At 41.8% G+C, this 13050-nt stretch overlaps 1 protein-coding gene across 8 annotated transcripts in view; it reads left to right on the top strand.

Annotated features, from left to right (window-relative positions):
• The window catches only part of Phactr2 (phosphatase and actin regulator 2), a 268605-nt gene extending 256530 nt beyond the window's left edge, over positions 1-12075 (top strand). For all 8 annotated transcript variants that reach the window (XM_052751062.1, XM_052751065.1, XM_052751063.1 and 5 more), the window contains one exon: positions 5436-12075. In XM_052751062.1, the coding sequence (XP_052607022.1) occupies positions 5436-5451 (16 nt within the window). In that variant the 3' untranslated portion in view covers positions 5452-12075. The remainder of the gene's footprint in view (positions 1-5435) is intronic.
• Positions 12076-13050: the final 975 nt, after the last annotated feature.

The following is a 13050-nucleotide window of genomic DNA, read 5'->3' as shown; positions in this document are numbered from 1 at the left end:
GTACAGTTGTGTATTTAAAATTCAGGTGCATAGAAAAAAATACTGGAAGTGAGATCAAAAGCTCTTAATAGTTTATTGTAGTTATGGAGTATGGCTTTTCTTTTCTCGACTTCTAAAATACTTTTCATCTAAGATTACCACCTAAAGACGGCGTCTCAGCTTAATGGCAGTGTGTTCATCTTTCATGCACAGGACTCTGGGTTTAACCAGCAACACAGAAAACAGAAATAAGTAACAAGGGGGGAGATCAGTTATCTAAGATCTTAATATGTATCAAATATTACAGAATAGGTTACATTTGTGAGCAACTTTAGTTTTATACTACCTGAAAGAGTTCATAAGAGGATAAGTAGTTTTTAAGGATGAAATTCTGGAAGAACTGTCTTTGGGAAATATTCTTCTTTGAATTCCATGACTTTAGGAAATAGACCCACTTCATTCCCTCTCAACAGTATGCATTAGAGCTGTTTTTTTTTTTTTAAGAAGAAAATGTCCATAATCCAACACATCCTAAAAAGAGAGTGGATGAAAAGCTTGTGTCCTAAGCCGGGCGGTGGTGGCGCACGCCTTTAATCCCAGCACTCGGGAGGCAGACGCAGGCGGATCTCTGTGAGTTCGAGGCCAGCCTGGGCTACCAAGTGAGTTCCAGGAAAAGGTGCAAAGCTACACAGAGAAACCCTGTCTCGAAAAACCAAAAAAAAAAAAAAAAAGAAAGAAAGAAAGAAAAGAAAAGCTTGTGTCCTTAGGGGAGAGGGAATCTGTTTATTGCTTCACCAACTTGAAATGTAAATCCAAAAATGCCATTCTATCAAATAGGTCAAAGTTCTCTGGAGATAAAGCTAAATACACTTTGGAAGACTTGCGTTTGCAGTACCTCTGACCATCAATTCTATGGCCAAATTTGAATAGAGGAAGCCTAATTTTGCAAGGTATAAACATCTTCGACTGAATACTGTAGCAAAACACAGGTTTGTGTTTGCTTTATCAGATCTTGGGGGTTGTGTATGAAGAGAGACTGCCACCACCGTGCTAGCCGGCCACCCTCTTCTCTGAGCCAGTTGGATGGGCTAGTATCATATTGCGGTGCAACCCAGTGGAACTCACTTTCTGCCCAGATCCTTGGGCAAGTGGTGTGTACAGGATGGGGAGAAAAATCATAAGAGATTTCTCACTAGTTTGGAGAAATTAGAAATCAGAGTTCTCTCCAGAAAGTGCTGGGCTTTAGAAGGATCCTGTCTTCCCTCAGCGCTGATGACTCATTTTTTCGCCCAACCCAGTGTTTCAGGTAGCTTCTTCATCTCAGCGATGGGAAGATAAGATGACCCATGTCTCTTTGACCCACACTTGTCCTTTGAATCCAGAACCAAAGGACATCTGAAGATAAGGGACTTGGTGTAATATTTAGTGCACAAAAGCCACGCAAACGTGGAAATGGGCTAAACTGTCGCTAACAAATGAGTTCCTCTGCAGTGTCCAGAGAAGCTGAACCTGGGAGAGAGAGGAGGGTGGTTTTCTGTGTGAGGGCCATGAAGGGATGAGGTGTGTGTCTTGTTCCCTGAGCAGGCTTGGGGCTCTAGTCCCTGTATGTAGCTGGCACAGGTGTGCTGCTCCAAGGGAGGAGAAGCAGCTGGAGTAGCTGCTCTAATCCCTGGGAGACGCTTGAGAAGACCCATTCTCATCCAGCTTTGACATCTCTGGTCAAAACTGATCAACACTGGCCAAGGTCTGAGTCTACCCATCATTGTCTTGGCTCTGGTCTGTCCTCCAACGTGGTCTAATAAGATACTTTCTTCTCCAAATGGAGCAAGATTTTCAGCCTTGCCCTTACCCAGCATGGGATTCCTGGGAATTATAATTATTTGTGGTTTATTGTTCCAGTAGTCTGATAGCACGAGTGTCTCTGTTTAAAATTTCTCCTCTCCTGCCTGGATAGTCCAAGAAGATGACAGAAACCCTCTACCCCCCTTTGAATGAAAGCTCAGCTGAGGACATGTTTGGGTCTATAATGTAGGTAAAATTATAGACTCTAGAGCCAACACCTCTCCTTACCACTTCTCTGCCTTGGACAAATGCCTTAGCTTCTCTGTGTCTCAGTGAATCTGGTAGTCTGGACTCCATAGTACCTCTCTGACCTCTATATGAATGTGTGCCCCCCCACAAGAATAAAATAATACAATATAATTTTTAAAAATTAACTATAAAAAAGAACTTCTGTGTTTTTCAGGTTGTCATTGGCCCTTCCTAGATGGCATTCTGGAAGGTTCTATCAGCTGAATTATCATACAGTAGTATATGTACTTAAAATTAAATTTGAGTGTCCTAAGAGTGAACTGTTCAGTTATATAATTTGCAGTTATCAAATCATTTCTTAAATGTCCCTTTATGCTTCCAGCAAGTACTGATTAAGTACATAGAATGATTTTGATGGTTCTGGACCCTGGGAACTTAGCACAAATCAGGTCCTGGACCCCCGATGTCATGATCTGATGAGGAGGACAAATCTTAACCAGTAAAGGAATAGGCAGTCATCTCAAGTGCTATGGAGAAAATGTAACAGGAGGCTATGAGAGAGAAGAGGGGACCATAGACGGGGAAGCCAGGAAAAGTGTGTGGGTCTGGAGGAGATGATACTTGTTTGGTGTGGTCTAAATGACAGAAGAGAGTTCCAATTCCACTGCTGGGGGGAGGAGAAAAGACCCCATCCCAGACTGAGGGGGGCAGACTTGAAAGGGAGCACAGACGCCTAGTATGTGGGGATGGAAAAAGGAAGGTATTGTACATGGCTGGGTCACCAGTGGCCTGGGTGACAGGTCCAGCAAAGCCACTGTTTCTCCCCTGTAGCTCCTGGGGGAGGGCGGGCACCCATCAACTCAAGGTTACGGTTGGCGGTGGAGTTAAGATTTAAGCTTCAAGTTCACACATTTCTGCTTTGGCTTTGGCTTGTCCACCAGTTTGGGAAAGCGCCTGTATCTTATTTTGACTTGGCAGAGACACGAGAGTAATAGAGGGTCAGCATATGAGCAATCTTGTTTTCCCTTTGCTTATATAGTTTTTTTTTTCTTTTCTTTTTGAGGTGCCAGAGACTGAACCTAGAGCCTTCCTTGTGTATCCTAGGCAAGCACTCTCCCATGGGCTCCCTCGCCATACTTCATTTCATTAAGTTTTCAGTTTAACACCAAACTTGCTAAGAGACAGCCCTTGCCAGGCAGTGCATGCTGTGAGTGTAGAAGCTTGAATGAGAACGGTTCTTTCCTCAGCTTCCTGTAGCCCAGGAGCAGGGACCTTCTGCACAAAGACCCCACCATGTGATGGTGGCGGGCCAACATAAATGAAAGGTTGTACAAACACAGAGGAGAACAAATGATGCTGCCCAGAGAGGTAAAGAAAATAGACTTAGGGTTGGAGATTTAGCTCAGTGGTAGAGCACTTGCCTAGCAAGCGCAAGGCCCTGGGATCGATCCTCAGCTCCAAAAAAAACAGAAAAAGAGAATAGACTTCTTCACCTCAAAGAATAAGATTGGGCAAGTGGAGATGTGAGGGAAGATAAAGGTGGAAAACATACACATACACACACACACACACACACACACACACACACACACACACGCATCTAGGGATAGGAAATAGTGATGGAGATTGGGCCTCATTCTGAAAGGATTCAATCACAACTTCAGGAAGTTTTGTTTTGTATTGAATGAGGAACAAACACTACAGTTCCTTTGACAACGAGCTGGCATAGTGGATTGGTACTTCTTATTGCTCCTGATGGTGTGGCACATAAGTTTGATAGACAGGGACCCCAATGAGCTCAATTTGTTTGTAGGATAGATGAACAGTCAGTTGTAGAAAACATGGCAAATGGTAAGCAAGCTACATAAATGTGAAATCACAGAAGGAGATGGAAGATTCGGGTCAGATATGTCTTCCTCATGAAGACAGTGACTTTTGACATTGATCTTGCTAATAAAAACATAGATGTGAAATAAAGGAAGAGTGTTGCAGTAATTAAGCACAGGCCCCCTGACTGCAAGAATGTTCAGGAGTGCATATGCTAGTTAACAAATAGTCTGCTAAAGTGATGCTGACACAAGCTGATGAAGAAAAATGATTGGAGGCAAGCATATTTTAGAAGTCCATGAAATAAGAAAGTATAAAGGCAGGTTAGGATGGAGGGACCTCTATGCAGTTGTGGATATGCTTTTTATGAGGTGTGTGGTCATGGTGGAAATTCCCTTGTGTGGGTGGAATGTTTCTTTCCAGCCTGTCTGTTTCCAAATACCCAGCAGCTGCTTCCCAAATAACTGACTCTGAGGCTTAATGTTACTTACAAATGCTCAGCCCATAGCTCAGGCTTATTACTAACTAGCTCTTCCACTTAAATTAACCCATAATTCATATCTATGTTTAGCCACATGTCTTGGTATCTTTTCTCAATATGGCATTCTCATCTTGCTTCCTCTGCATCTGGCTGGTGACTCCTGACTCTGCCCTTCATCTTCCCAGCATTCTTAGTTTGGTCGCCCCACCTATACTTCCTGCCTAGCTACTGGTCAATCAGTGTTTTATTAAACCAATTCAAGGAACAAATCATTACAGTGTACAAGAGAAATATTCCACAGCACCCTTGGGTGTTTAGAAATCCAGGTGAAGAGGCTGAAGAGATAACTCAGTATTTTAAGAGCACAGATTTCTCTTCCATAAGACCCAGGTTCAATATCCAACACCCACATGGCAGTTCAGAACTGTCTGTAACTCTAATTTCAGGCGATCCAATGCTGTCTTCTGGCCTCTGTAGGAACCAGGCATGCACATGGTGCACAGACATGCATACAGACAAAACACTCATACATAAAAAATCAATAAAAAATAGTTATATAAAAATCCAAGTGATGAAAGTTAGTTCGAAGGCACTGGTAGGTAGGAGCTGGTAAGATGATGATGATAATGACCTTGTTGGGGGTTGGGGGTGTTTGTTTTATCTTATTTTGTTTTTCTTATAGCCAAAGATGACTTTGAACTCCCCATTCCCCTGTCTCTGCCGCTCAGGCACTGGGATTATAGCTGTGTGCCACCAGGCCTATTCTGAAGATGATAAAATAGTGATTATTGTATTTGTGTTCCATACCTACAGGCTAGAGATAACCAAATCCATTTAACACACGTCTCCCTCTGCATAATGTGGGTTAGAATGTGAGCCTTGAGCACGGTGATGATTTTTCTTCATTATTCTATGAGCCTCCGTAGTAAAACCAAGATCATTTTCATAAGAATCCTATCTACTTTCCAACATGGCACATGTCACAGTATTCTGTTACAGCGCAATTTAACAGTAACTGGGTTGGTGATACTCAGAACTGCCTTCTACACCTTACTCATGTCACCAAACGCAGAATATGCTTATGCCCGAGGCTCACAGTTTCTGCTTCTTACTTCAGGTTTCATCGTCCATAAGGAAGTGTGGGACTGCTCAGAAATATAGACTGACCATCCCCGGCAGAAGCCCTGCTTCCTGAGACCCCGATATTGCACTGAGATTTGAACGTGTATGTTTCCATTTCATTGCGGTGAAGGAGGCGCGTGACTCGGCTTTGGTTGAGACTGCTCCTCACCCGGACAGCCCAGACGAGGCCAACACGCTGAGAGCCGGACGCAGCAAGCCTGGCTGCCCAGGATGTGCACTAATGTAAGGGACACTCTGGCTCTCTCAGCTGTTCTTCGTCAGAAATTTCAATCAAAGAAGACAAGCAGAAGACAATCGCTGGTTTGACTGCCAGAAAGCCAAATGGTATAGTACGTGTGGGTTGACCAACAGGAGACATTGGTATTGCTGGTGGTCATCCCAACAGCATGGGAGCTAAAAATGAGGAGGAGGACAGTTCCGTTATGTTAATGAAGAAAAAGAAGAATGAAGATAAGTATATTTTTGAAGTAGGCATTTGGTAGCTGAGAACTTACTAAGGGGTTTGGGAACCTACTCAACCAATGTGGATTCCTTAAAGACTTGATTCCAGAACATTCTTGTTTCACCAATAAGTTGGTTTTGTGTAATACCATATTTTTTATGTTGTGCCAGTGAACCCAGTTGCCAGAAACAAATCTGAGTGTGCATTAAATGCAAGAAGCCTCTACCCACTCTTACCAAGCATGCTTGCTTGCATTGTGTTGCATGCTTTCTGTAGCCCAGCTATCCACACGACCTTTTCTTACACTGCTTTCCTAATGGATGAGCCCTCTACAAGGCTAACAGAAGTAAGGTCAGATATAAAGTGACCCCACAAAACTGTTGGAAGCTTTAGAAATAAATCTCCTGTCTTAGTTATCTCCAAAGTCAGGAAACCATTCATTATCTAAAGAAGATTATATGGACAATCATGACACCCTTTTTAAAAACTCAATCCAGAATTGCAGCGTAAGCAACATACAAGTGTGTGCTGCTTGCTCCAAGTGCTGAAGGGGAATTAAAAAAAAAATACCCAGTAGTTTTGAGTGCTACGTTAAAAATTTGTAAAAAGTTAGGTTGCTGCTATTTAAAAAAAAAAAATCAAGCACATAGATTTAGCAAAAATACCCTAAGGCTTAAAGGAAGACAGAAAATTGCTGGTTTATGTAAAGGAAACCTTACCGTCTATGCTGATTCTGTGGATCACATCCATACATACAATCTGTACTCCCCGTGCCAGAAAAGCAGTGAGATACAGTTCAGGCCAGTTTCTCCAAGAGCCTGTAATCAGTCTTGTTTACATTAAGAAGCTCCCTCCCTCAAATTGCTTTTCTCTGTGGTATCAGGCTCCAGCACAGAACCCCAGAAGGGCTCACTTGTGAATACTACCTTAAATTTCATTTCCCTTAACAATTGTTTTGGGCCTCTTGGATTAAAAGCATACGATATTATTTTTTAAAAAGAGAAGGCAGAATCTGTATCAAGTCTATCGTATTCTCTGATCTGAAACTCTGACTGTTCTGCTTCAGGATGTGGAAGCCTGTAATTTTCTATCCCAACTGAGAAGTCAGCATTTAATCAGTGGAATAAGTGTAGGTCCCACCACTCTGTGGTATTTGGAAGAACCACTTGAAATTTGATGATTTCATTTCAAAGTAAAAGTGGTTAGCTGCAGTTGACCTATTATAAAGAGCCAGGAGGAGCATTACGTGAGGTAACCAGCATTATTGTACCCTTCACTACGCTTAGCTGTTCGCATTAATAAAACAAGGCTACAATCTACACGAGTTCATTTCACTAATGGCGGAAGACAGACTTTGCTTTTGAAGTAATGTCTGTGCGTGCCCTGGTGTTTGTCTTCGGCTGAGGGCTTGTTTGTTTTGTTGTTATTTTGCAGTGCTGGGATTGAACTGGGGCCTTGTGGGTGTCCTGCACACTTTCTAGAACCCCTGAGCTGTGCTCCCAGCCTTTGTTTGCTTTAGTGTCTCAATTCAGCCATGAAAATTAACTCCTTTCTCATTACTTGCAAAGTAGTTTTCCTTTAGGATACCTTATTAACATCTCAGTGTCATGAGAAAAATGCCAAGGCAGATAATGTTTCTTAATCTATGCTTATCATCTTGGAGCATTTTAAAACTTCTAATTGCACGTTCTCTGTACATTGTAAGTGCAAGACATGCGCACCAGTTTGTCACTCAAAGCGTATACCGTAGGAAGGTTCTATTTGGTTGTTTAAAAGAACAATCTCCCTCCCCACCCCACCCCCGCCGCCCCATAGTGGTCTGAATTATACAATTTCTACTTTCCACAATGATATTTGTCCACTGCAACACAAGCCTCATGCTGAAGCCCCCAGTTCAATCCCCAGTTCCGCACAAATGAAAACCTGTCTCCTGATATGGTCTGTCATATTTATGAACCACATATACCTCTCCTTCATACTGACTGATACATTTAGAGGAAAATTTGTAAGTCAGAAGTTTGAAAAGGTAAAAATTAACTACCAGTAGTCTAATATTTAAATAATTAGAACCACCCATTACTTCATTACAATGATCTATTAATTTTTTTTAAAAGCCATGGAAAGAATTAGAATATCGTGAGCCAAGTAGTTCTCAGAAAAAAGCTCTATTTCATGGTTCATTTTCAAAGGCAGGGAAACGTAAAGGGGGCATAGCCTCACTAGCAGCCCATCCTGGCATCCCCACAGAAGGCAAAGGCATGTCTCCCTGCAATTACTCCTCTGCCCACTGCCAGCATTTCTGCAGCCCAACCACCAAGCCACTATTCTCTAAGAAAATAAATGTGTGCAGAAATTGGAGTTATAGTTTGGTGCAGTTGTAACACAATTCCAGTTTTTCACTAAAGCATACCATTAGGCTGATGGAGAAAATGAGTGAGGTTTTTCCAGCTCCTGAGATATGATGAAGAAAGAAAATTAGCCATCTCATGGAAGGTCCCAGACAGGAAAGAACAAGACCAAATAGAAAATATCAACTGGCCATTTCCATCTTGACTTTTAATGGAGGAGCAAAACCCTGTTGATATTACAGTAATGAGAAAACACTAATTCCCCTTCATTCAGCAGCCTCATGGCCACGACCAACCAACATGACAAAAAACGGTCCTCGAATCAGCATTCACTTGGGACGTCTTGACTGGTGACTTCCTATACGTGTGAAATGTGTTTTTGTGTTCGCTGTAATTTACCTTTATGCTTATTCCTTAAATCATTTAACTAGAGTCTACAACATTCAGAGACCCATTTTGGGTATTTGAACAACTATTAATTAAAAAGGAAAAGGCAAACTGACTGGGTTCTCAGAGTTACCCAGAAAAGCTGCCACTCTGGTTTCTTTTTCCCACCCTTATTAGTGGAACGAAGGCAGGCACTTCTCTGTCTCTGGTGTCACGAGAAAGTTCTGAGATTTAATTGAAAATAGAAGAATCTAATATGCTCTTCAAAAGTCACCAAATATGGAAAATGAGTTGTGAGCCCTTAGGAACTCTGTCAGAGTTTGTATCCCGCGATTAATTCGGTGATGCGCTGGCGCTTAAAAAAAAAAAAAAAATACGGTAGTTTGGACTTGAGAGGGAAAGAAATGTGGGTTAGCACCACATGTCCTGATACACCCCACACCAACACATGACAGACAAACCTGCCAAGACTAAGCTGTAGTCACAATAGGAAGAGGCGAGTCTACCACATAGTAATATGTCTGCGTTTGAACAGTAAAATACTTTCTTTTCCTTCGTCTCTTGCTCAAAAAGTCCATCCTGTGTTGTTCATGCATGGTCCTTGCAGCATAATTTAGAGTAATAAACTTTCTTTAGTGTGGGTGAAACAGACTTAATCTAATATGGGACATATGGGTTTATGTCATTTTCATCAATGTGGAGAATTTGTTTATGCATTCCGAACTATTCACTTATCATTACTAGTAAAAGAAGCTGTACTTAGAGATCATTATTCGTTCCCTCACATCCTTAGAGTATACAAATTGTCCCCTCACCCCTTAAAATGATGAATCTCTTGTTAGGATTTGCTGTCTACTTACTGGTGATTTGTTTTCTTTAACAAAGCGGAATGAACCTTTAGAAGATAGACTCTAGAGGGGACAAGGGCGGCAAAAATAAGCAGTTGTCAAACGAATGGGGACAGCTTCCTGAGAGAACGTGCATTCATTCCTCAGCAACTCAAACCCGAGTTCCGGAGAGGGGCTCTGGGTGCCACTGCAAAGGCAAGCAATGACCAAAGGGTGGTGGGGGTGAAGGTAGGAAACCCCACACCGTCCTCACTTTTGCTTCCTATCGTACCTTTTCTAGTTGCTACGCTTCAACACTGTTTCCATGCTGGAACTGCTATTAGCATTTCTAGAAAGCAACTGTCATATAGACCAACTATTTTTTTCTTTTTGGTATGATCGTATTTTGTTGTGTGTGTTGTTGTTGTTTGTTTGTTTGCTGTGGACAGCTTCATCCCAAATGAACAAATCTCATTTTACATATTATAAGGTTTTTTTGGCAACGAAATGGAGAATCCTGTGGCTGCTATTCTTCCCTAACGCCAAGTTTTAGCCATGCTGGGTTTTATTGCAGGAAAATGCCATTTAGCTTGTTGCTTCTCTACCACAGCTGCGTATGAACAAAGAACTGTTGATAGATGCCTCCCAGTGGGGGTGCTGTTGGCATTTGGATCTGGGCAATTCTTTGTTGTGCTGAAATGTACCACATGTTGCAAGATGTTCAGTATCCCAGGCTCCTAGTGACTCAACACCAGGACCAGGATCGTTCACAGACATTGTAAAAACCAAAAAAAAAAAAAAAAGCGCCTTCTCCTCACATATCTGTATACCCTCACAGAAGGGTACACCCCCTCACCTGAATACCACTGTCTACTGCAACACATAGGGGAAAGTGCCTATCCCCAAATACCATCTCTACTGCCTTGCATGTCTCTGACCCACTTCAAGCCTTCTCCTTGGATGCAGCTTAAATTGCTGTTCTCTAGGAAAGAGGGCTGCCAGGCAGCCTTGTCCGTTACAGTGGGCAGAGTGACGTGGTCTGATGCTTGTCTGTACTTCCGGAGGGCTTATGCGTGAAGCAAACTTTTGTTCACCCCTTCACGGTTCCACTTCAGAACTAGACTGCCCGGTCACAGGAGCACAGTGGCTCTGAACGAACCAGATAGTCTTTGGAAGTCAACATTAGATTCCACCTGGTAACGCGCTGTATGCCGAGGTGTGCAAGAGTCCCCTCTTCCCTTCTGGAGACAACACAGTTAATTCACATGGAAATGCTTGGAGTCCCCTGTGTAAACATATCCATATGGTTCAGCTTTCCTAATAAGATGTGCAAATATGACATTGTGGCAGAAAATGTAGGTTAACTGGATTGCATGCATATTGTTCACACCACAGAACCAAGGATATGCAAAACAAAGTGAGTTTTCCCCCAGGTGCAGCTCAATCAACCTGTGCTAACCATACAGAAACATACTCTTTATGCCACTGAAATTGAGTAGTCAATATGTCTTGAAAAATATTTAGATGAATTGCAGCCAGCTGCAAGGATGGAATTAATTCTTCCCACTCTAATATTTTTAATATTAAAATTCTAAAGACACTGTTTTTTGAACCAGAACAGCTCAAAGTCAATAAAGATGGTTATAGCGTAAACCTATAGATGGTGCTTAAAAATTCTTACCTTTCGTAATATCAGTATTTTTTTTGAAAAAGAGAATAAATTGAAGGAGTAAATGAGTCAGGATGCCACTCCACCCTCGGGTCAATGTTGAGGTTTATTAAAATGCCAATAATATTTGTGCCACTTGCCAGCTTGGGGGGCTTTTCCCTTAATGGATGCTCTTGATTTGATTGTTGACTGTATCACTAAATTGCTTAGATGGCATCCACCATGAGAGATTGCCACTGTAGTGCTAACTAGCATTTGAGAAGAATTAGCAAGAGCTGAGGGTCAGTCCACTTTCATCACTTACACTATAGGCACTAATTCTTTAGTACTTCTTCTATGGCTTAGACACGTGCCAATGTATTCAAAGCATCCTGCACAGATTTCGCCAGTTAAATACCTGCTGAAAATTCAAACCAGTCTCTCTTTTTTTTCCCCTAAGTAACAGTGGTTTTTCCCCACAATGAACTGTCTGTGTTCTTTTGCTATTTCGTGCTTTGGTTAAAGTGTTAGTGATGGTAAACTGTGATCCTTTCCAGACTAGCTGGGTGAGTCTCCAGTGCGTGATCCAGTCTTTACACAGCTTTGCTTTCTGTGGGTGTTAATAACTGGAACTGCACCCAGATAAACGCGACAGTTTTTCCTTTTGGTTGTTCTTAATCCCTACTCTGTGGGTATGATAATTGCAAGTATACACACCGAAACATGTATTCCACGATTGTAACCTGAAAAGACCATGTATTACTTTTTTTTATTCCATATTGGTGTTTGTGTTATTTAAAGTGGAAAATTATACTCTGTCTAGTAGTATAATATAGGATACTTCGCTGTGCACAATTCCAAGTGCCTTAGAGTGTTGTTTAGCTTTCCTAAGTGTATGTATATGCATATATGTGTGTGTAAATTGTGAAACGTTACCTCAATAAAATCATTGAGAAATCCTAGTGTCTGTCTGTTACCATTCGTCTCATTTTCAGGTAGTTTTTGGTCTTTTTATTTTAGATTTCTTTATTCATTTGTTGTATTTCTGAGACAAGGTCTCCCAGGCTGGCCTCTAACTCAAATATACAGTCGAGAATGACCTTGATCTCCTCTGTCTCCACCTCCCAAGTGCTAAATTACAGACATGTGCCGCCCACGCATCATGCATAGTCTTTTTTTTTTTTTTGCATAGTCTTTTTAAATTAAAAGTTCATGGAGCTGGAACGTGGTGGCATATGCCTTTAATCCCAGCACTTGGGAGGCAGAGGCAGGTGGATCTCTGTGAGTTTGAGACCAGCCTGGTCTACAGAGCGAGATCCAGGACAGCCAAGGCTACACAGAGAAACCCTGTCTCAAAACACGAAAACAAAAAAAGTTCATGGAGGTCTCGTGTAAAGCAAGATTGAGATACATTTTATAATTCCCTAGTATTTCAACCCCACCTAACTTTTAATGTATTTTGTATGTGAGACCTAGTGATTCATACTTTTAATTTTAAAAACCTACCTAAAGAATTGTTGCTTTTTTTTTAAGATGGTGTGTGTGTGTGTGTGTGTGTGTGTGTGTGTGTGTGTGTGTGTGTGTTAGGATTTGCTAGAGGAACAGAACTAATAGAATGAGTCTACATTAAAAGGGGATTTATTAGAGTGGCTTACAGGCTGTGGTCCAGCTAATGCAACAATGGTTGTCTCCCAATGGAAAGGTCAAGAATCTGGTAGTTATTCAGTCCACGAGGCCAGTGTCTTCTGCTGGTCTTTGGTCTGTGTTGGAGGCCTGAAGAGGTGTGTTCTAATCCCAACAAAGGAATGCTTCATCAATAGGCTAGATGAACTTGTCAGTGGGAGTGGAGCAGGCAGGCAAAGAGCAGAAGTTTCTTCTCTGGGTCCTTTTACATAGGCTGACACTAGAAGGTATAATTCCAGATTTAGGACAGGTCT

This window comes from Peromyscus californicus, unplaced genomic scaffold, assembly GCF_007827085.1.
Source record: "Peromyscus californicus insignis strain IS unplaced genomic scaffold, ASM782708v3 Scaffold_22__1_contigs__length_63687245, whole genome shotgun sequence".
NCBI lineage: Eukaryota > Metazoa > Chordata > Mammalia > Rodentia > Cricetidae > Peromyscus > Peromyscus californicus.
Note: the sequence above shows the minus strand (reverse complement) of the source record. Positions and strands in the feature narration are given on the sequence as shown.